Raw genomic sequence first — 23,672 nt, 5'->3', positions numbered from 1 at the left:
ATAGAACTACAAAAGCAAAATATAAAAAATTAACAACCCCCAACTCTGGCTCTTGCTAAATATTACTTGCAAACCTTTGCTCTAGGGCAGACTTTCCCAGCTCACATCAGCCGTGGCCAGCATGACTAGTGGTCAGGGGTTACAAGCCGCTTATGCATGTTCAATATGTGAGCTACTATGTATTGCACCAAACCCGGAAGTGACCCGGAAACAACATAATGGTGTCACTGAAATATCATTAAAGGGGCGGAACCAGGTGTTTGCAGGCTTTTAAACTGGCTTTTCAATAGTTTGTTATTTCACCAACACGCATGTGCCTCAGAACGTAACCCCCACATAAACATGGGGGGATGCCTATATTATGTTATTTGTTAATTTATATGCCACCCAATTGCTAAGATGGCTTCTGAGTGGTTGATCCACCATCATCTTAGTGAATGATGACGGTCATATTCCCAACAACACCTAGAAATTTTGGGTTTTTCTCTGTTTGGTTTTATGTTGTTTCTAATGTACATGTTATTTAATTATTGGTGTACATCGTTTTGAGTTACTTTTGTAAAAAAAAAGTGACCAATAAGTTATAATAATAATAATAATAATAATAATAATAATAATAATAATAATAATAGGGCATTAGGTTGGAGAAGGCTTACATAGAGAGCTATTTCAGGCACACCCATATACCAAGTGGGAATTGACTTTGAGCAGTAAGTTCTTTAGCCTAAACTGCTCTTGTAACTCACATGAGCAGCAAAGTTGGTTGGAGGGCTGCCCTTTAAGAAGCACATCCAAAGCTCCTTTTGGGACGCTGAACTTGTAGTGCCTTTCTCTGAAATGGTGCTACGCTTGTGGTTAAGAGCGGTAGTCTCGTAATCTGCTGAACCGGGTTCGCTTACCCGCTCCTCCACATGCAGCTGCTGGGTGACCTTGGGCTAGTCACACTTCTCTGAAGTCTCTCAGCCCCACTCACCTCGACAGAGGGTTTGTTGTGGGGGAGGAAGGGAAAGGAGAATGTTAGCCACTTTGAGACTCCTTAAAGGGAGTGAAAGGCAGGATATCAAATCCAAACTCTTCTTCTTCTTCTTGTTGACTACATGTGTCAGATACATGCAATCAAGGAATTTATTTTGTCAAAACAAAAAAGTTATTTGTGTTGCTATCTTCTTCCTGCTAAGGCTCACGAGGTTTTATGCTTGGAAATGCTCACATTGCTTTTGGAGAGACCGACAGATGACAGCATTGAAGTAGCAATTGGCTTCCTAAAGGAATGCGGCCTCAAATTGACTGAAGTGTCTCCTAGGGGTGTTAACGGTATGTATTTATTGCTGCTTTATTTCCTCCCTGACCATTAGTTTTGTAGGAATTAGATTTACCTCCGTTTTTTTCTCCCCCCAACCACAGCCATCTTTGACCGCCTTCGTCACGTCCTGCATGAATCTGAAACCGACAAGCGAGTTCAGTACATGATTGAAGTCATGTTTGCTGTGCGTAAAGACGGGTTCAAAGATCACCCGATAATTCCAGATGGACTGGATCTTGTGGAAGAAGAGGATCAGTTTACCCATATGCTGCCTTTGGAAGATGACTACAATCCAGAAGATGTTCTTAGTAAGTATGAATAAGGAATGTTGGAATGAACTTTTCAGTCTGAATTTTTTTTGGTTTGGTTTTTTTTAAAAAAATGGCTCTGCTATAATTTTGGTAACTTGTTTTTCTGTTTCTGTGAAGATGTGTTCAAGATGGATCCAGATTTTATGGAGAACGAAGAGAAGTACCAAACTCTGAAGAAAGGTATGTACGCCTAGCTAATTTGAGTTTGCACAGCTGTTCTAATGCAGGGATGGAGAGCTGTCAGCTGTTAGGCGGGGAGGCCAAGCAGCCTCAACAAAGCCTATGGCTCACGAGGAGACCCTCCCTGGAGCCCAAAGAGGATGTCCTCACAAGCCACAAGGACTTTGCGGTTCTCTTCCCTGCCTCCGGGTTCCTACATGTGCGGTCACCCACAAGTGGGGAGTTGCTGCTTCCCACATCCCTCAGTGAACCCTTATTATCATGTCCTAGCACTCCAGTCTTTTGTATCTAAAATTCTAATTCCTGTGGTTTTCTGGGAAACCTGCTATGCAATCCTGTGCATGTCTGCTCAGTTGTAGGCTCCATTGAGTTCAGTGGGACTTACTCTCAGGCAACTGAGCAAGACTGCAATGTTTCCTGTTTTGATGTTGAATCATCTTCTTCCATATACACGAGTTTCTGATACAGACTAGCCCCTCTAACCAACCCAGCCTGGTATTGGTGTTCACTTAAACGTGTTTTTTCTCTTTTGTAGAAATTCTTGACGAAGGTGACAGTGACTCAGAAAGTGGTCAGGATGCTGCAAGCAGTGAAGAGGAGGAGGAAGAGGATGATGATAAGGAGGAGGAGGAGGACGAAGAAGGTAAAGCTGCAATTTAAAGAAACAGTTTTATGCACTCCTCGCTACTGTGGAAGTTAGTGCGACAAAACAGTAAACTGATTTTAGTTAATATTAAAATGTTGCTTCTATTTACTCCAGTGCAACTTCTTTGGCCGTGATACAAATAGTGCATGTCCCATAGCCTCTGCCAGACACTATTTGCATTTTGGGTTGGTAGCAATAGCAAGGCTGAATTTAGAGGACTGTATTCATAGTACATTATTTAGTTGACCTTACCCTTCTAAATGGCAGATGAGTGGGATATAAATAATAAAATTATTATTACTATTATTAAATCATTTTATCTTTGTGAAATATTTCAATCCAGTTGTTGTTTGCTTAAATTTGGACCTAGGAAGTCCAGTGGGAGGTATTTTTTTTTAACTTAGCCAACAGATTCCTGTTCCATGTCACAATCTGCATTTTGAAAGTCCTCTCATCTTCAAAAGTGGTTTGCTATTTGATGTGAGGCACTGGTGTTTGAATAAGCCCAAATCCAATGCTTCCCTGGGTATTCAGAGCTACCTGTGTGGGTTTTTGTTCCAGCCTTTGATGTCCTTCAAATATCAGTGGTTGGGTTTTTTGTTTTTTACCATTTGTCTGTGTTGTCATAATGAAATTATACACATTTTGTGAGGTTTTTGTCTTGAATTGTAGCAGAGTTTCCTGTCCCCCCCTCCTGTTTCCCGGTGCAGGTTAATTCTTTGTATAATTCTTAACACTATTTCTACAAGGTCTTTTTATTTTTGTGTGTGTGTCTTTGTCTTTTTCCTTTCCTCCCAAGCGTGGATGTATTTCATGCCTCCTTGGGATTCCTCTGAGTCTCTTCCTGGTTTCCTTAAACACTCAGTCTTTGTTACTCTGGAAATGTGAGAAGCAGCATATACAGTGGTGCCCCGCAAGACGAACGCCTCGCAAGACGAAAAACCCGCTAGACGAAAGGGTTTTCCGTTTTTCGATGCGCTTCGCAAGACGAATTTCCCTATGGGCTTCCTTCGCAAGACGAAAGCCCATAGGGAAATCTCCAGGACAGTGGGGAAGCACAGCGCGTCTTCCCCACTATCCTCGGACCTCCTGCGAAGGCTGGCGGTGGGGCGGAGAGACCTTCTCCCCACGCCAGCCTTCGGATGGCTGTCCTGAAGGCTTGCGGTGGGAGGAGGGCTTTCCTCCCCACCGCCAACATTCAGAATGCTGTTCTGAATGTTGGCGGTGGGGAGGAAAAACCCTCCTCCCACCGCAAGCCCCGGGAACAGAGGAGAAGCACTGCGCGCCTTCCCCTCTGTTCCCGTACCTGTCCTGAAGGCTTGCGGTGGGGAGAAAAGCCCTTCTCCACACCGCCAGCCTGGCAAGCGATCTCCATAGGAACGCATTAATTGATTTTCAATGCATTCCTATGGGAAACCGTGCTTCGCAAGACGAAAAACTCGCAAGAAGAAAAAACTTGCGGAACGAATTAATTTCATATTGCGAGGCACCACTGTAGCATGTTAGCCAACAAGCTGATAAACTGAAGTTGTTGCAAGCAGAGAGAGGCTGGATTGAGTTTACAAACAAACTTTGAGACAGGTCTTTAGCATTTTCAGACTCTTCCTGAGTGCGCTGTCTCTTCAGTAGGACTGTTGGGAAAGGAAAATAAACTTTTGCTTTCAAATGAAAAGATGGCAATTACAGCACTCTGCCATTACTTGCATTGCTCGTATGGAAAATCTGAAATCCACCCCATAAACAGTAGGGCATTAATTCATTTCAGAGCAGCTAGTTTAGGTCTTGGTTCCTGCATGACCAGCCAGATATACCGCTCTGTTTGTAGGCCTAAACCGTGGAATTATTACCAGTACAGGAGAACTCTCTCTCTCTCTCTTTCTCTCTCCCTCTTCCCCACGCCCCCCGTCCTCCCAAACTGTCAAGGGTTTTAACCATTAATCTCAATATGAAACCAGATTTACATTCCTAAATCACAGCTCCTTTTTGAAATTAATTAGGCAAGGCTCATTAAGCAGTATTAGTTTGGTTCCCATGCACGAGGACACTGATAGGTTTGATATGCCTTTGTTGTGCTGTGAGCAGCGCTGGGTGATACCTGGTTTTCAACATCATCAGCTAAACATTGTTATATACTGATGACATATCATGATGTCTGAAATAAGGATGTAAGTACGTAGAGGCGAACGGGATAATGTTCTGGCAACTGCTACTGCTTAAGGGGTCTAAAACTGATAACTGTTACTTTACGGTACAGAGCGACAGGGGCAGAAGGAATCATGAGAGAAGCGATGACCGGCTTCACAGTTTTTCCCGTCTTGCAATTTTTTTACATAGCACGCACACACATTGTGTTTCGTGACATATTGCTCTGTCAAATATTATGAAACAGTTATAACAATGTGGACTTCAAACCAATTTTGGATGGCGTATCAGTACATTGCCCAGCCGTGGCTGTGAGGGGACATTAAGTCAGGTTGCCTATTGTGCTGGAATTTCAATGCTTTCTTCTTTTAACTTGAAATTAAATAAATACTGCCGTTTATTCCTTCACAAATAGTTTATTTGCATTTGTATATTCAGTGGTATATTAGCAATCTTTGAAATAATCAACCATTCCAGATTTTTTTTAACCATGAAACCTCTGTCTGTCTGTCTCTCTCTCTCCCCTGCTCTGAATCTTCAAGGGCAAAAAGTGACTATCCATGATAAAACGGAAATCAACTTGGTCTCCTTCCGACGAACCATTTACCTAGCAATTCAGTCAAGGTAAAATGAAACATAATTTTCGTTTGAAATGTGACTCCCTTGCACTAAGATTGCAGATACTTTTCGGAAGCTAGCAAGTTTTAGATCAGAGCGGCCCAACTTTTCATACCAAGTGGGCCGCAAGAGTCCTTCAAAATGAAACCCATGGGCTGCATGCGGCTTTGTCACGTCCGGGAATGGGGCGAGGCCAAAATTTGGCAGGCCCCCTCCCAGCCTTTGTGCTACCTTCCCAAAGCCCTGTAAGTGAGGCACTGGGATTTGTGAAGGAGACACGAGGCTCTGGCAGAGCTCTAGTGCTCTCCCACCTCCTTCCCAAGGCTGGGAAAGAGCAAACTAGGCTTTGGGAAGGAGGAGGGAGAACTCTAGAACCCTGTTATAGATGCTCGTGAGGCAGAATTCTTAGAGCTAAATCTTTAGAATAACGTATTTCTCATTGCTATATATGCTGCTATAATGAATCTCTAGGTGAAAACTGAGATGGTCTGGTTTAAATGGTATGGCTTTGTTCACACATAAAGCAGAACCATGGTTTAGCGCTATGCTGATGAGCCCAAACAAGCCTGTTTGAAGCATCTCCTTCTCCCACCCAGCTGAGAAGAGAACCTGGTCAGAGTTTAGTTTCCCTTTTTAAAGAAGTGTGTCTTGGCTTGCATTCAAACCCTGCTTTAGAACTAGCACTAGTCATTATCCAATTTCAAATCTTGGGTTATGAAGCTGGCTTTTTAAAGTAGCCAGAGTTTGTTTCGAACCAGGCCTCCCTAGTTTTAACTTAATGCTCAGGATTCCTTTAAAAATGAAACAAACTCTGGCAAAGTTCTCTTTTGAGTCCCATGGGATTTGGGGGTGAAGGTGTGGAGAGAAAAATATAAATGGGGTGCTTTGCTCTAGCTCTTTCAGGCTCCTCCATCTCGTACTAAACGATGATTTAGTGTTATTTCTGTCTGTCTCTGTGTGTGTAAGAGGGAGAGAAGGAACACTGAAGAGGTTTGCTTAGTGTAAGGAAACATTGTTAATTAACAGGTTGTGTATAGTGTCCCCCTTTCATCAAATATCAAATATTAATGCCTTCTGTGGGAGGACATTCTGAAACAACATTTTAAGATTTTTCAAAGAAGGACATCATGTTCTCATTTGTTTAATTGCTAGACTCTCGGCTTTCTGTTTAACATGACGTTATAGCAACCGTGACTCACGAATGGGAGTCACCTTGTTTTTAAACTGTCTGAAAATTATTGATTTTGGACATAGTTCATATAAAAATGTTAAATGGCTAAAATACATTTTTTTCAGCACTGAAAAAGATTAAAAGTTTGCTGCATTCTTTATACTTTTTTAAATAAAATAACAGATTTTAATTTTTTTATGCTGTGGTGGACTTTCAGTTGCCATCTGTAACAGTACTGATCAATACAGTTTTCTTTTTAATGAACTTCTTGCAACTGTACCCATGTTAGTACCCAGCAGATCTAAAGTCCATGGAGCAATGATGATTGTTGGGATTATGTCTGATGAGTGAAATGGAAGGAGATTTTGGAAGTTCTTATACTCATAAGGATTCTCAACATCCAAAAACACTGAAGGACAGCCAATTTAATTCTCAGCCTGGAAGACTAGCTAAATCCAGTATTGCTTGGGTATTTCAACAAAGTCTGTTTCAGGCACACAATATTTAGGCTTTCTAATGCAGAAAATACTGTTGTCAGCATAGAAATGTTTTAAGCTGCTGTGGTTCTGGAGACAAATTCCCCCCTCCCTTTTACAGTTTAGACTTTGAAGAATGTGCTCATAAATTGCTGAAGATGAATTTTCCTGAAAGCCAGACAGTAAGTCTTCCTAATTCCTTTTTTCTTTTTTCCCCATTTCTGGAATAAGCATCTTTCCCCACCCCCCTCATTCAGATATTGACGTAACTAATCATATAGTATACGGGATAATGCATAGCAGATCAGTTAAAATGCAATTACAGTGGTACCTCTGGTTACGTACTTAATTCGTTCCGGAGGGCCGTTCTTAACCCTCTGAAATTGTTCTTAACCTGAAGCACCACTTTAGTTAATGGGGCCTGCCGCGCTGCCACCGCGCAATTTCTGTTCTCATCCTGAAGCAAAGTTCTTAACCCAAGGTAATAGTTCTGGGTAAGCCGAGTCTGTAACCTGAAGCGTATGTAACCCCAGGTACCACTGTAAAGCCGTTTCTTCCAGAGGATGATGGTGATGATTCTAGTATTTATAGTACAGTCGTACCTTGGTTTTCGAACAGCTTAGTTCTCGAATGTTTTGGCTCCCGAATGCCGCAAACCCAGAAGTGACTGTTCCGGTTTGCAAACTGTTTTTTGAAGCTGAACGTCCGACGCGGCTTCCATGGCTCCTGCAGCCAATCAGAAGCTGTGCCTTGGTTTTCGAAAGCCGAACGGACTTCCAGAACGGGTTCCATTTGAGAACCAAGGTACAAATGTAAAGCAAATTTTGGTCGCTAACATTGTTGGTTTTCCTTCATACTCCTAACATCCCTTCAGAATGGAATAAATAAGGTTAAAAATGTTTGCTGTGCTGAAATGCAGTTTTGTCATTGAATGAGAGACACAGTTCTGAGTGCAAAAGAAAATAGCCTGAGAAAGTTGTATTGTGTGTGTTGTTTTGCTGAAACAAGTATTGAATGGTCCTATAGAGGTTTTGCTTGCCTGGAAAGAGAGAAAGGGAAGAAAACCAGAGTTGTGTAAGTTCCCCCTCTGGAACATGTGCATACTTTCTCTGTGCCCTCCTGGTGGGTCAGGGGATGCACACATATACCGGGACATAAATTGAGCCAGTGGCCGTTCTAGTCTATTATCCTGTTCTCACAATGGCCAACCAGATGCCTGTAGGACGCCTGGAGATTTCATGGCGCTTTACAGACCGTCTCCACACTCATCATGGGGGAAGAGAGGTGCCCGGTTCTTCCTTGGCCTTTTTCTCCTTTATGAATGAGTAGCCCATTTCATAGTTCTGCCACATGAGAGCAAAACCTCAGGCTGAAACTCGCCTATCATCTGGTACCAGCCTTGAGGAAGGCACTGGAAGCACCTAGTTTCCATTTTCCTTATTAACTGCAGTTTATTGTTTAAGAAGCAGAGACATCACCTTGCGAACAAAGGTCCGTATAGTTAAAGCTATGGTTTTCCCAGTAGTGATGTATGGAAGTGAGAGCTGGACCATAAAGAAGGCTGATCAGCGAAGAATTGATGCTTTTGAATTATGGTGCTGGAGGAGACTCTTGAGAGTCCCATGGACTGCAAGAAGATCAAACCTATCCATTCTGAAGGAAATGAGCCCCGAGTGCTCACTGGAAGGACAGATCCTGAAGCTGAGGCTCAAGTACTTTGGCCACCTCATGAGAAGAGAAGACAACCTGGAAAAGACCCTGATGCTGGGAAGGATTGAGGGCACAAGGAGAAGAGGACGACAGAGGACGAGATGGTTGATAGTGTTCTCGAAGCTACAAACATGAGTTTGACCAAACTGTGGGAGGCAATGGAAGACAGGAGTGCCTGGCGTGCTCTGGTCCATGGGGTCACGAAGAGTCGGACACAACTAAACAACAACAACAACATTGTTGCACACCTGAAGTATAATAAACCATGATCTATTAGAACAAAGCAGGAGCATGCCGTTTCTTATCATCATGACTTGTTAGTAAATCGTTACTTTAAATTATCCGCAGTTTGCCCATTTGGGCTGCAGCGATAAACCGCTGTTGGTGGAAAACGGAACGTGGATGCTTCCATTCTCTTTACGGCTTCCCTAGATGGGAGAGGGAGAGGGACCACACAAGTTCAAGTCTCATGCCTGCTCATTTACATAGCATTAAACCAAGACTTTATGCTGTGTCCAAATCAGGCTGGATTTTAGGACTGCACACTGCAAAATCTGTACCCTTTTCTATCCCCATGTCTTCCCACTTCCCACTTATTTTTGTAAGCAGCCTTCTAAGTTCATTTCTGACGGCATAACCATTACTCTCCTTTGCAGTAGAACTTTCTGCCATTGAAAGCGCTCGTGTTTCCAGTTGATCAGGGACATGTTAGGCACTTCCTTGTAGTGGCTGCAGGACCGCCCCAAACATCTTGTTTGGTGGAGTGGTGGAGGAGACTAGGCATCATGTATGGGAGTTTGCCTTATGTGAACTAGCTACAGAGAAATTAAATACTTGCCAAACTACATGGCAAGCCTACACTGAACTCTATTTCATAACCTTGTAAATGAACAAAACCTATGAATGTCTCCCCCTAACAGTTGCACTCTGCCCCAATTCTGGTTTTATTTTAGCTTCCTTCCCCCCCCCCCCCGCTGTACTGATAGAACGTAAACCATTCAATACAACATTAATATTAAAAATGGAGTTTATTTTAAAGATGAGGGACTGTGATCACTCTTCCACAATTGAAAGGGCCATCTGTGCATTAGAGCTATCCTGGTAGCCCCAGGCCATGGCAGCACAGAGAAAACAGGTCTTTTAATCTAGAGTCAAGTCTGATCAATCCAACTTAAATCATTCCAGCGTTTTGTTTTGCAGATATACGTGACTAGGCATACTGTGATATAAGATTGTGCCATGATGATTCTGCCTAAGCTTTACCTTTATACCTTTTGCTTTTTTACATAAAATACTCTTACGCAACCACGTCTCGTCACTGCTGACCCTACAAATTCAATAGATTAAAAATAGTTCCTTCTCAGTGAATTGCTAAAAATGTTAAGTCTGATTAGCAAGTGCAGGGAAGAGTGTGGCAGCATGGTTCTGTTTTGCACGAATTAGTCTTGAATGGAGAATCAGGTTGCTTTTAAGTAAAATATATATATATACTGTAAGAAAATGGTCAGCAGAACTAAGCAGATGAGAGGGAGCCAACACGGTTGCCTGCAAACTTTGCCAAGGAACCAGATGCTGTTAGAAGATTGCCTTTGACAATTTTGTCTGCTTTCATCTGAGGAACATCCTTGATGCCTAGAGAGAGAGAGAAGCGATCTGGTAGTAAAAAGCCTTCGGGGCAAATAGAAGCAGGTGGTGGTGACTTTGGATTAAAACTTGAGAGGCAGCATTTAGAAATGGCGGAAGATCTGCAGTTGTAAAACCCTCTGCATCTTCTGCCCACGCTCTTCGGAATTTGCAACTCCGTTACCTGTTTCTGCGTCAGCTGCCTTGAGATGTGTTGATCTTCTGCAGAAAAAAATGGCAACGATGAAAGAATCTTGTTGCACCTAAAGAAATCAAGACATTTATAGTACTTATAATTAACTTATGTTTTAAGGTGCCACAAGACTGTTCTTTTGTTGATAATTCTTTTTTAGTTGTCCAGCTGGGATAAACACAGTGCTCAGCCTTTAACCAGAGGTTGGATGGCCATCTGTCATGGATGCTTTAGTTGAGATTCCTGTATTGCAGGGAGTTGAACTAGATGACCTTTAGAGGGTCTCTGTGATTCTAATTTTTCTTGGGGGGGGGTGATATAGCCGGCTAAGTTATACTCAAGAGTAGATCCATTTTAATTAATAGATTACTAGTCAGTTATTAATATTAGAAACAGCAGGAGAGAACCCCGTAATTTGTTTATAGACAGCTTTGGGTATCTTCACCATAAGGCTCGTTTCACAGAACTATTCCGTTTCCTCATAAGGAAATAGAAAAATCATAAACTTTAAATGACCAAAATTCAAAAAAAGGGTAGAACCCCCCAAAATTCTTATTATAAGTATTATAATCCTAGCTCGACCTAGGTAAAGCAAAGCACAGTAATAAAGGATAGAGGACTCAAAAGTACAGTTACTAATACTGAATTTACAAAAATGGTTTGAAAACCTAAATGGCAAGTTTTAAACAAAGCCCAACTCGAAGAAAGCAAAGCACAGTAATAAAGGGTTGAGGACTCAGCTGTGAAAATTCTAGTGCTGCTTTTACAAAAAGGTTTAAAAACCTAAATGGCTGTTCAGCTTTGAAGCTGCCACTGCCTTCCATCATATACAGTAATTAAAAACATGTTAACGTTTAATCTTGAAGACGGGCACTTTGGTCCCAGCCTCTCCTCCTTTTGGAAGGTGGAGAAGGAGTGTCTTTATAGGCAAATTTGTTTTCCTGCACGTGGCTACTCGAGATATTCTGCTAGGAATCATTGTAATATTTAATTAAAATGTTAAAATATTTAATTACTTTAACCCACAGGGGATATTAAAATGTTGTAACTGCAGTTAAGGGAGCAGAAAGTAATTTGTTCTGCAAGTCATGCTGACTCCACCAGTAACAGCATCAGCACTTTGGCCTGTTTTATTGTATGGAAACTGATTGACTGCAACATTACTACAATAAAACAATGTAAGAAAGTTAATATGCGCCCTGATATATTAAACTAATGACATATATTAGAAAAGAAAGCTTTTAAGAGACAGATTAGTTTGCCCTCTCCACCACCACCACAAAGTAACAGTCTCTTTCTGAATATATTTTTGGTTTTGGTCTTGTTTAATATAGAGTAACTGTAAAACCGGCTTGTGTTCTGTCAACACAGTGTGTTGAAATGTTTCAGTACGCCATATTGTAGCAAAAAGAATTAAAAGGCAAGGTCGTAATCCTTTACTAGTGGAAGATTATATTATTTTTAAAAATCCCTTTTAAGAGTGATTTCCTGTTCCGAAAGCAAGTCAGGGTAGGTTGATATACGTAGAATTGCTATTATTGAATCCCGCAGCATTGTCATTTAACCTATAATTTATTTCTAATGTGTTGTGTTTCTAATGTATTTCACACTTTAATTGGGTGTGCAGATAAATCTCTGGCTTCCTATTTTCAGTATGTGTTGCTGCAATATTGTTAAAAAAAAATAGAAGATAAGTACTGTAATTAATTTCAGTTGATACATAGGATTTTATGAGTTTTTCCTCCTCCTCCCAACAGAAAGAATTGTGCAACATGATCCTTGACTGTTGCGCTCAGCAGAGAACATACGAGAAATTCTTTGGTTTACTGGCTGGGGTGAGTTGCTTGCTTTGTAGATGGCACACATAATGCGCAAACGTCCCATTCAGCATCCTGCAAAAAGGGCTGGTTTACAAATGCAGTTTCAGCGTTTGCAGAATGCAAGGTTGAGCCGTCGTAGATCAAATATCACAGGCAGAAGAACATGGATACCACTGAATTTCACCTTGGCTCAGGCTAGCGTCAGCTCACGCATCAAGCACTGAATCAAGAGTATGCGGCTCAGTCCTTAAATAAGCATGTTCATCCCATAGAACAGACTGTAGATTGGCACCATTCATGTGCAACCTTTTATTGAAATCTAGCAGGACGAGGTTAGTTAAGCAGAAGTGTTTTTGTTACGCCAGATATTCAAGGGACACATTTCCTTTCAGGATTAGTTGGGAAATCACGTTATGTAAAAGCTAGCCAAGATGTGTTGCATTTTTTCCTTTTTGTTTCTGAGTCGGGCCGGCTAGCTGACATTGGCTTCCAGGGAGCTGAACTAGATCAGGGCAGCCCAACTTTTCCTCCCAAGTGGCGGCAAGAGCTCTTCAACACAGAACCCATGGGCCACACACTGCTTTGTTGTGCTGGGGGGGGGAGCAGGCCCAAAATTTGATGCCCTACACCTTAGGCTGTGTTCTCAAAGTCAACTAAGCAAGGCACTGGCTTTCAGCAGGAGGCCTGAGGGCTGCACAGGATCCTCCCACTGCCTTTGCAAAGCTGGGAAAGTGCTAACTAGGCTTTGGGAAGGGGTTGGGAGGGCTGGGGCAGGTGTCCAACGTTGCCGAGGGCTGCAAAAAAAGACCTAGAAACCACCCTGAACTAGATTACTGTTAAGGTTTTCTCCATTGTTTTCAAGCCTTCCCTTAGCAACCGTGAACTTTAAAGCATTTCAAAACTCAAAACCTGATTTTTATTTGGGGGAGTCTACAAAACTATAAAAGGAACGCAGGTGGCGCTGTGGGTTAAACCACAGAGCCTAGGACTTACCGATCAGAAGGTCGGCGGTTCGAATCCCCGCGACAGGGTGAGCTCCCGTTGCTCGGTCCCTGCTCCTGCCAACCTAGCAGTTCGAAAGCACGTCAAAGTGCAAGTAGATAAAGAGGTACCGCTCTGGCGGGAAGGTAAATGGTGTTTCCATGTGCTGCTCTGGTTCACCAGAAGCGGCTTAGTCATGCTGGCCACATGACCCGGAAGCTGTACGCCGGCTCCCTCGGCCAATAAAGTGAGATGAGCGCCGCAACCCCAGAGTCGGCCACGACTGGACCTAATGGTCAGGGGTCCCTTTACCTAACCTACAAAACTATAAGAAGCTCATCTTTAACTAGTGTGGAATTCTGTGCCATCCATCGAAAGGAAATTAGGATCCAAGCCATTTTTTTCAGCACTATTTCTATAGGAGTTTGAAGTGTTTTCTCTGAATAGAGAAGCATGGAGGACAGCAATGCATTAGGTCTTAGGCCTGAGGCTCCCCACTTGCTACTTGAAAGGAAGGCACTGCTGTCCACCTGCAATTTACTGACTTTCCCATTCATTCGTGTTCCCCATAACCTTGCAAAGCCCCACCCCAGACATGGGGCAGAAGTGTCTTTGCTTTGCCTCCAAGGAGCTTTAGGACCCAAGCCAATATTTGAAAATTAAGATTTATACAATCTCTTCATTGTTTTCCTGTTTTGGTCCACCATACTTCTATATTCAGTTTCTAAACTCTTCCCCCCCCCCCCTTCTTAACTGTGTCCTGCGTTTTCAGCGCTTCTGTATGTTGAAAAAAGAATACATGGAAGCATTTGAAGCCATTTTCAAAGAGCAGTATGACACGATACACCGGCTGGAAACAAACAAGTTGAGGAACGTTGCCAAGATGTTTGCGCATCTTTTATATACGGATTCACTTCCGTGGAGCGTGAGTAGATAATGCTTCTAGGCATGGGTTGTCCATTTGTTTTCTGAAAAGGCAAAATTGATCTGTCTTGCAACACTTAAAAATGTAGGTGGGATCTGCCAGAAGTCCTACCCTGAGCTGAGCACCAGGTTTCTTTTGGCACTGACAGGTGAGAGCTTTGAAGCCTCATTTCAGGAAAAATTTCAGATAAACTGTTTGGAATTGAGACCGAATGTTAAATGAACGGAAAGTGTCAAAGCTATGTGATGGCAGCTGCTAAGTCATCTGAAGTTTGTATGAATTTGTTATTTAAAAGAAAGACCACGCATGTGTGCCAGATCCAGGCATCACCGTCTCTAGTTAGAAAGATGCCTCTTGTCGAGATAAGGCTTTTAATCTGGAGGAATCCCACTAGGCAATTTCCTAACTCCCCCTGCCTCTTCCCTCACTGTCCCCCAGCATTCCAGAACCATGTAGGGGCTGGTACTGTGAGGTCACAAGTGGAGGGAAGAATAGGCCAAAGTTGTCTCTGTCAGCTGGAGCCAAGTCTAGAACTTACTATTTGGGGAACAAATAATAAACTAAAAGTGGGGGAGAGGATGTTTAGCATTAACCCACTATTACTTTGACTTGTAGGTTCTTGAATGCATAACGCTAAGCGAAGAAACTACAACGTCCTCCAGTAGGATTTTTGTTAAAATCTTCTTCCAGGGACTCAGTGAATATATGGGACTTCCTAATCTTAATGCAAGATTGAAAGATGAGTAAGTAGAAGCTTCACACTGCAAGCTAGTTTTACAGTGTCTTGATGTGAGCAAGCCCTGGTCACTGTAATCCTTTGGAGCCGATTGATGCATTGGCGACCTGAAGACTTGATTCCTGCAAAGCACTCTAGGTGGGACTACCCTTGGGACTGATTGGGAAGCTCTGGTTGGCACAAAATGCTGCGGCTGTAGTGTTGACAAAGGTCAGAATGTTGCCACCACATAACACTGGTGTTTAACAGCTTGCACGGGCAGCCCTTTCACCACCATGCCTGCTTAAGGGTCTCAAATTTATTTGTAAAGCCCTAAAGCAGTGGTTCCCAATTAGGGGTCTGGGGATCCCTGGGGGGTCTGCAGAACGCACCCAGGGGGTCTGTGGTCTCATCTCTTGCCTCTCCCCCAAAACTAAATCTTTCCATGGTGATATCACAAATTTATGGTCTTATGTGCTGTTTAGTATACAGTCATACCTCGGGTTAAAGTCGCTTCAGGTTGAGCATTTTCAGATTACGCTCCGCGGCGACCCGGAAGTAACGGAGCACGTTACTTCCAGGTCTCGCCGCTCGTGCATGCGCAGACGCTCAAAATGATGTCACACGCATGCGCGGAAGTGGCAGATCGCGGCACGCGCAGACGCAGGTTGCGTTCGCTTCAGGATACGAACGGGGCTCCAGAACGGATCTCGTTCGTATCCAGAGGTACCACTGTACCTAAAATCCTTTGCTTATTAGGGGCTACCCCACATTTTGTTCAAACGATTGCTTTGCAGAGGTAACTACCATAGAGTTATCTAAGTTTTCAAAAATAGGAGGTCCGTGGCTTGGCTTTGTTTTTGAGACTCATAATATACTTGTGTTCATCAGAAAATGGGCAGGGTGTAATATTCTTTAGCATGACATAAGACAGACATAGGGAAGTAAGTGAAATATGGAAAACACCTCCTTAAAAATAAGACAGGTGAAAAGCCTAACGCATGCTAAAAATTTCCTAACAGCCTCCCCAAACCAGATGGAACCCAGACTCCAAATACTACCCCAAGAGAGAACCACACATCCTCCAAGCCATCATTATTTCAGTGGAATCTAGATTCTGGCTCACCCATATCCATGACCAGACCATAATTACTAGACTAGCCTCATCCTTAATTAACTCACAGATGCCTGGCATTTACCACTGATCTTGTGTCAAAAAACAACACATCAACATCCTGGAGAAGCACAATAGCCATCACTTCATCTACCTCTTTTTTTTTCCCCCTCCCACTGCCAGACCATCTACTGTTAGTTGGCTTCTTGTTTTTATTTTTTTCCCATCTGCACCCTTCACTTCATACGTTCATGGTAACACATGTTCCAAATCTTTCATTAAACTCCTGGCAAAACTCTTTTTTTACGGAAGCATCTTTTTAAAAGGTTGTAAATTATGATGAATCTAACCATCTTGTTGCTGTGATGGTCCCAAAGAATGAGATGCAAAATAATATGAAGAGCCAACATATGTTGGTGTAGAAATTTGGACAGTTGAAAAATGCAGAGGAGTTTTGATTGAGCAAAATGGGTAGATACTAACAATACTTGCATTATTGACCAGTACTGTCTTAAGACTGGTAGATGAACATCATTCTTAATTTCAGAATGTTTAAATGCATGTTTTGTTTCAGCGCTCAGATGCTTTGGGGGAAAACATGGGCAACTTCCCCGAGCCCAAGCATTTGACAGTAAATTTATATATATATATATAGAGAGAGAGAGAGACTTGTTTAGGTACATGGTAAATTGGAGATAGCCTTGCTGTGCAATATTGATTTTGAAATGTTTAATCACAAAACACCTGTTTCTTTTGGACAGAGCTGATCTATTGGCTAGCTTGACATTACTTATTGTAGTAAAGAGAAATATATTGATCCAGGCCCATTATTTTTGGACTTACAAAATTAACTTTTATTATTCTTAATTGTTTTAAGTTTGATATGCGGAACAGTTAGTTGTCTAGGGACCTAGTTGCTTTAAATCTCTGGCAGTTTAATATATATTTTAAAAGGGCCATAGATTCTATCTGTCTGTGTACTGCTGCATAAATAGAACCATCCTTTTTTTTTTTTTTTTTTTTTTGCTTCTTTCAGAATTAAAGTAGCTCAGAATATATATATTTTTAATGACATTTCTAAATCGCCTCTGGATCAAAATTGAATGTATATTTTTAGTTTACGGCTATCCAGCATTTAAAAATATTGTTCCCATGTTTCATCTTTAACAGAACTCTGCAGCCATTCTTTGAAGGTTTGCTACCTCGGGATAACCCAAGAAATACTAGATTCGCCATCAATTTTTTCACTTCGATTGGTCTTGGAGGACTGACGTAAGGAAATCCATTTTGTTACACAATAAAAGCAGTCAGGGTTAACAGCAAGATGTTAACAGTTACATGAACTGGCCCATCTACATGCTAGGTAGATAACAAACTTCTTCTCTGCCTTCCCTGCCTTTGAAGTCTGCACAGAGGCCCATTGTTTAGCTACGGCCTGCATGTGTAGAATCCAATGTGCGTAACCCAGATTGTGCGATTGATATTGTGCTCTCAATTTCACTACCTGCCCAGGTCCTTTTCAAACACACGTGGGCATGTAGGAGTATTGGATGGGGGGTGGGGAGGGGGACGTTCTCAGTCCATGTCTGCAGACCACATCGTACACCATGTCTGCAGGACAAATCAGCGGCAGGTGTCATACAGTCCAGTACACACCCCGGTACCATATTTCGTCATCTCAAAAAGAAACAGAGCAGAAAACAGAGGGTGGGGCTTTGCCGATAGTGGCTGGCTCAGTGGTACTTGGGTCAGTTTTGTGAAGCAAAAACAAACAAACAAACGAGTTCACATTTGGGACACACAGCTGAGAGAAGTAACGCTTTGCCTTTGCACCAGCCAATTAAATTATAACGTGTTAAATGTGTTTTAACTAGCGATGAGCTACGTGAACATCTAAAGAATGCACCAAAAATTATCATGACGCAGAAGCAAGATGTGGAGTCCTCAGATTCGTCTTCATCTTCAGAATCTGATTCGTCCGGTTCAGAGGATGACAGTAGCGACAGCAGCAGCAGCAGTTCAGAGTCCTCCAGTGAAAGTGAATCATCATCTGACAGTGAGCGCAGCAGTGACTCTGGTACTCAGTTCCACCTTTTTTTCTTTTCTTTTCTTTTTACTCTGCATGCCCTGGTGCACATTAGCTGAGGAAAAAAATAGCAGCACCTATTTACTCATTTATTAGTTCCTGTGTGCTGTTGATTTTAGCTATTTGAAACTTGCAGGAGTCTTTTCAACAATGCATTGTCAGCCTGAAAATGGCACGTATAACTCTTTCCCAGACTAATCTGGATAATGTTAGGTATTTTATTGCAAAACAATGCCCACGTTTTAAATCTAGGCAGATACAAATGTTTGCATTTCAACCACAGCCCCGTGTGATTTCAGTAAGTCAGATCACCTTGTTGGGAGACTGATTTATGATGCATTATTTTCATAATTATTTACACATGGAGTTGTTAGCTTGAAAGTGAAAAGGATACATGGTAAAAAGAAATAAAGAAATATTGATAACTAGCCCTTTCCTTGTTTGGAAAAACAGCTTTATCCCCGAGTAAACCCTGCTGTGTTTAAATGGGTCATAGTCCCTAGTAGGTGTGTTTGGAATTTCAGCTTGCGTGTACTTGTGAGTGGCTAGTCTGCAGAAAAACCGGATCTGACTCGTTTGCACAATTGAAGGTTTCGAAATGTGAGCACCTGGATAATTAGAATGGCTCATGTCGTGCCTTGTAATAGGCAGCCAAACAAGCCTATTGCATGGCCATCGTATCATAGTGACGCAGAAGAACTCACTTCAAGCTGTTCAAGCTGTGAGATACTGAACTACCAACGTGGACAACGGTGTGTTTGGAGCTAAAGGGTCACCTTTAAATCCTCTCTCCCCGCCTTAGGCATTGCCGATGTGTAAACAAGTTATTTTCTCCGCCTGTTTTGTCAGTTAAACAAACAATAAGCAGCTCTTTCTCTGTTGCTGTGTACGTGTGTGTCAGATATGTGTATCTGAAGCAGAAAATATTTATGGTAGCATTCTACCATTATTATGACTGAACGTAAAACAGCTTGTATTGTGTTCTTCTGGGTCCAAGGTACTTTTGCTGACAGCAGCACAGTATATCTAGTAACTTCCATTCTATAATTAGTATTTTTGAGCGAGTGTTTCTACTGACTTTTCATTCCAACTAGTTGATATGAATTATATAATTGAACCTTATTAAGCCCAATAATGCCTGCTAGCCCAGTCTGGATCACGCACGCAGTTAGCTGTGAGAGCAGATGATCGCCCAGCATGAGCTTATGCAGGCAAGAAGCATGCTGACTTAAAATAAATTAGATTTATCGGTGGGTTTTAAGAGCAGAAGTCTTCTGATTCACAAAAACCCAGTGTAGGTTATGAATGCATGAAAAGCAGCCCTCTGTAATTTGTGGCGTTTGCTTTTTATTGCTATTACCAGGCAACTCATCAGTAACACCAGAGCAGTAAAGGAAGGCAGAATGGAAGCGGGGTCAGGGAAGTGGCATTTCAGCAGAGAGCCAGATGGCTCTTGCATAGACAGCTGCAGCAAGATGGGAACCAGGGAGGTCCTTGGTGACAAATTAACGGATTCTGCTAGAGTGCGCAGGGCTTTCTTTCTCTCTTTTTGCTGTTCGGTTTTAATTTAATACGTTCTATTCTAATGTTTTATCCTTTTTCCCATTGGAGAAAAAAAAGATACCCTAATGAAATGATTTGATAGTCTCAGCGGTATGCTCTGAATTGCTATGATTTCTCTTTTTTTTTGTACACCACAAGCAGAAATATTGCCAAAATGATGAAAAGCCAGGGGTACTTAGACTGTTTGATGCAAGAGTCAGCTTCTATTTTACTTGCAAAGTTTTGTGAAGAGAACTTCAGGCTAGTAGTTTGCTGCTGTTCAAACTGTACTTTTTATCTTCGTGTAATTCTGCAACAATGAAGATGTTGCATTATTTTAGAGGAGTGCTTCCAGAATGTCTGGCAGAGGATATCTAGAATGTCTATCTAGCAGAAGTAGTGGGAGTCAAGACTTTGTTTTCAGCAACATTCAGACCTCAGGGTTGTACCAGAAAACTCAAGAAGATACTACTATAAAACTTGACTATTGTACTAAAGCTTTCTTGGTTTTACTCTACTGTATCTTTTTGTAAAGGGGAATGCAGGTCTTTATATTTTAACAGATACTGAAGTTTGCTATATGCCTCTATACAAATGCCTTCCACTGGGCTTTCCTTAATGTATCTCCTTTAAAATCCCAGTGTCTCCAAACCACATTGAATTACTTCTCAAAATGCCCAGCATGTTAAATTTGTACTCCAGCATAAGGTTGGGTGGGCAGGGACAAAACTGCACTAAAATTAACTTACAGTCCTGCAATCAAGGGAAAATCGAAGACTTAAATTTGAGAGGTCAGACGACTGAAAATAAATACAGTGGTACCTCTGGTTACGTACTTAATTCGTTTTGGAGGTCCGTTCTTAACCTGAGACTGTTCTTAACCTGAGGTACCACTTTAGCTAATGGGGCCTCCTGCTGCTGCCGCGCCGCCGGAGCACAATTTCTGTTCTCATCCTGAAGCAAAGTTCTTAACCTGAGGTACTATTTCTGGGTTAGTGGAGTCTGTAACCTGAAGCGTATGTAACCTGAAGCGTATGTAACCCGAGGTACCACTGTAATCTGAAGGATCATCACCCTTTTGAAACTTCATTGTAACTTTCAGTTAAAAGTCAGACCATGGGACAGTTACTGACAACTTAATTCATCATATCACAACACAGCATTAAAGCTGCTGTGTTGAGAGCATTATGGTCAGGAAGTGCTCATTTTATTGGTATAGCATAGAAGTTATGAACATGCGTAGGAAGCCCAGCACATCTTACTTTATCACTGGACAATTCTAGGCAAGTTACGTCTGTGATAGGGGGTTAACAATACCTTACTGCTTCGTGGCAAGGACCATAGAGGCAATGTATATGAGGTGTGGTGATTTTGATCCAAAGTATTGTGAGACTCTTTCTGCTCATATAAGGAGATATTTCTTGCTCCCCCTTTCCCCCACTCCAGATCCTCCAAAGGCAGGTGGCTTAACATTTGGGCATAACTGTCCACTTCAAGGAGGGCTTTTTTGCCACTGAAGACAGATCAGCCAATTCCTTGTTATCTAAAGACAGGAAGACTAATCTGGTCAGCATGTTGTACAATACATGCAGTAGGAAGAAGTACGGTCAGTTTTCAGTGATGTGCTGTGTAGTCATCTTTTCGTCCCAACAGCGAGTCTGTTTAGCATATTATTGCTGATGGTGAATATACCTTGGCAGCTCATATTTTAAGTCCCAATCTCTAGTTGCAAATTCTTAAAATAGTACAAAGAAAGAACTGCATGCACATCCATTAGTCTAGGGCACATGCAAGCGCTCATGTTGCAGCATGGAAGTTACCTTGAGTACTAAGAACTTGAGTAAAGGTAAAGAATATGCGTCTCCTAAGATACTTTTTACATGGTCTAGAGTTCCAGTTCCCATGTTAAATATCCCCCCCTTCCCTACCTGTTTACTGATCTAAATGTAAAAATGAAACCAGTACACAGATGGGGAATAAAATTATTTTTAAGTAGTCCAAATTATTTGGCCCTCTGGATTTTGAGAGGAAAGTAAAATGGAGCTGAATTGAACTGTCTTTCCTGACTTTTAAAATCTAATAAAGTCTGTAGGAAATAGTAGTATGAGCAATGTTGACATTACATAGATTTTTCTCTCTTTTTCTCTGAGTGGTTGTCCAAATAACAGAGCAAGCTAAATATCTCCCACAAGTTTTGGAAAAACCTTCAGCAAAGAGAAGGAAATGAACAAATCCACAGTTACTAACTCAAGCTCAGTACCCAGAGCACAACTTGATAATATGATTGTCAAAGTATCTGTAAAATTTTCTGTAGCTTGGATCGAAAGGTCTCACTGCATGAGAAGAAAATATTCCTTATTGTCTATTTAGGTTTATTTCCCTCCTGTCTGCAGCTCAGTTTGCTCCAGAGAGTTGAGAAGACCCCCCAGAATGGCCTAAATGTCTTCGTTGCAGTGGGAAATTGGTGGTCCTTCCCCTTACTGTAGGTCAGGCTTCCTCAACCTCGGCCCTCCAGATGTTTTTGGCCTACAACTCCCATGATCCATAGCTAGAAGGAGCAGTGGTTGGGGAAGATGGGAATTGTAGTCTCAAAACATCTGGAGGGCCAAGGTTGAGGAAGCCTGCTGTAGGTTCTTTAAATAAAGCCAATATATTTTGACGTGCAAATAAAGGAATGTGAATATATTAAAAGGGTAAATTCTGTTTATGATCCTTTCAGATGTGAGAAAGCGGAAATCACAGAAGAAGAAAGCATCGGACAGAGATGCCAAGAGAAAGCAAGGAAGTCGTAAGAAACAGCCTGACAGGAAAAAAGAGAAGAGGCAGCCTGAGAGGGAGAACGGTGCTGAGAGGAATGCTGACAGGAATTCAAGAGACTTAAGTCGGAGAGATGATGCATCACAGAAACTCTCCCATGACAGAGATTATTCCGCTGACAGGAACACCTACAGCGGTGGAAAGGACAGGGATCAGGAAAGGAATACACCTTCGGAAAGCAAAAGTAGCCAATCTAAGAAGAAGAGGGCCGAAAGGCAGAATTCTTTTTCTGATAACGAAGGGAGGGACAGTCGCCGTGATAAGGATGGTGAACTCCACAGGCGGAGGAAAGACAGATCAAAGTCTAGAGAGAGACCCCGTAACTATCCCAATCCCAGGATGGATGAGCCCAGGCAATATCCGGACCAATTTAAAGAGTCAAGGAGAGATGAGGACAGGCGAAAGCACAGGGGCGATTCCCCACATAGGCGCAAATGACTCTAGTAGACTGCTTTTGAAATGCAAATACTTCTGCCTTGTGGTGAAAGCTGTATTTTTTGCAACATACGGAACATCTTTAAAGGACTTTTTGTACAAAGTACTTGTAAACATCATTGGAATTTTGAATGTTTCCAGTAACCCATCTTTTTATGATCGCTGCTTACAGGTTTTTGACTCCAGGAGCAATCAAATGTAGTTTATTTTGATAATAAAACAGTCAAGCAATTTGTTTTACTGAAATATTAGTGCTTTACAAACATGTTTGTAAATTTTATTTATCTTCTTTAAAAGTGCTACACATTCCTTAGTTTTCGTTCTTTAGGTGATTTTCCAGTTATGGTACAGACGTTAAAAGGTTTCACATCAGAAATTAACAAATCCCCTGTATGTGTTTGTACTGCAGAACAACATTGATAGCGGTTTTTTATTAGTTTTGATGAGAAAACAGCAACCTGCTGCTTAGAATTTAGACATTACAGAACTCAGTTGTTTATGTTTACACCTGATAATCCCTCATTGTTCACATTCAGAGCTTCAAAAAAGTTCAGAAAACTAATGTGAGGCTTTGGTTTCATCAGATCTGGAGGGAATAAGCATCAACTATGTTAAAAATCTGTTAATGGATCAAGTTCTGCTCTTGGAAATGCAGTTGAGAATAGGTGACAATTTTTAAAAGCTGGCCTACACAGCTGATAACATTTTATTTTATTTTTCTTTAGATCTTAAAAACCTGTAGTTCAGAGAGTGGCAATACCAGAGTTCTCTTCTAGTTGAAACAGAACAGTGTCTTAGATGTTTTCAGCATATTTGGGGCAAAATTGGATATGTCATTTGAATTAGGACTAAAATAACCAAAGA

The 23,672-nt window shown here is 41.8% G+C and overlaps 1 protein-coding gene across 5 annotated transcripts in view; it reads left to right on the top strand.

Annotated features, from left to right (window-relative positions):
• Positions 1-23,054, top strand: part of CWC22 (CWC22 spliceosome associated protein homolog) — a 45,866-nt gene extending 22,812 nt beyond the window's left edge. For 4 of the 5 annotated variants that reach the window (XM_083628204.1, XM_083628205.1, XM_083628207.1 and 1 more), the window contains 12 exons: positions 1,179-1,314; positions 1,405-1,611; positions 1,732-1,794; positions 2,330-2,437; positions 5,125-5,206; positions 6,969-7,029; positions 12,131-12,208; positions 13,947-14,099; positions 14,715-14,842; positions 17,099-17,200; positions 17,803-18,005; positions 22,276-23,054. In XM_083628204.1, the coding sequence (XP_083484330.1) occupies positions 1,179-1,314; positions 1,405-1,611; positions 1,732-1,794; positions 2,330-2,437; positions 5,125-5,206; positions 6,969-7,029; positions 12,131-12,208; positions 13,947-14,099; positions 14,715-14,842; positions 17,099-17,200; positions 17,803-18,005; positions 22,276-22,811 (1,857 nt within the window). In that variant the 3' untranslated portion in view covers positions 22,812-23,054. Of the gene's footprint in view, positions 1-1,178; positions 1,315-1,404; positions 1,612-1,731; positions 1,795-2,329; positions 2,438-5,124; positions 5,207-6,968; positions 7,030-12,130; positions 12,209-13,946; positions 14,100-14,714; positions 14,843-17,098; positions 17,201-17,802; positions 21,748-22,166 lie in introns of all 5 variants that reach the window. The other variant, XR_014551418.1, reaches the window with a different exon arrangement.
• Positions 23,055-23,672: the final 618 nt, after the last annotated feature.

Source organism: Podarcis filfolensis, assembly GCF_964270895.1.
Source record: "Podarcis filfolensis genome assembly, chromosome: 1".
NCBI classification, from domain to species: domain Eukaryota; kingdom Metazoa; phylum Chordata; class Lepidosauria; order Squamata; family Lacertidae; genus Podarcis; species Podarcis filfolensis.
The sequence above is the reverse complement of the archived record's forward strand: the minus strand, read 5'-3'. Positions and strand labels throughout refer to the sequence as shown.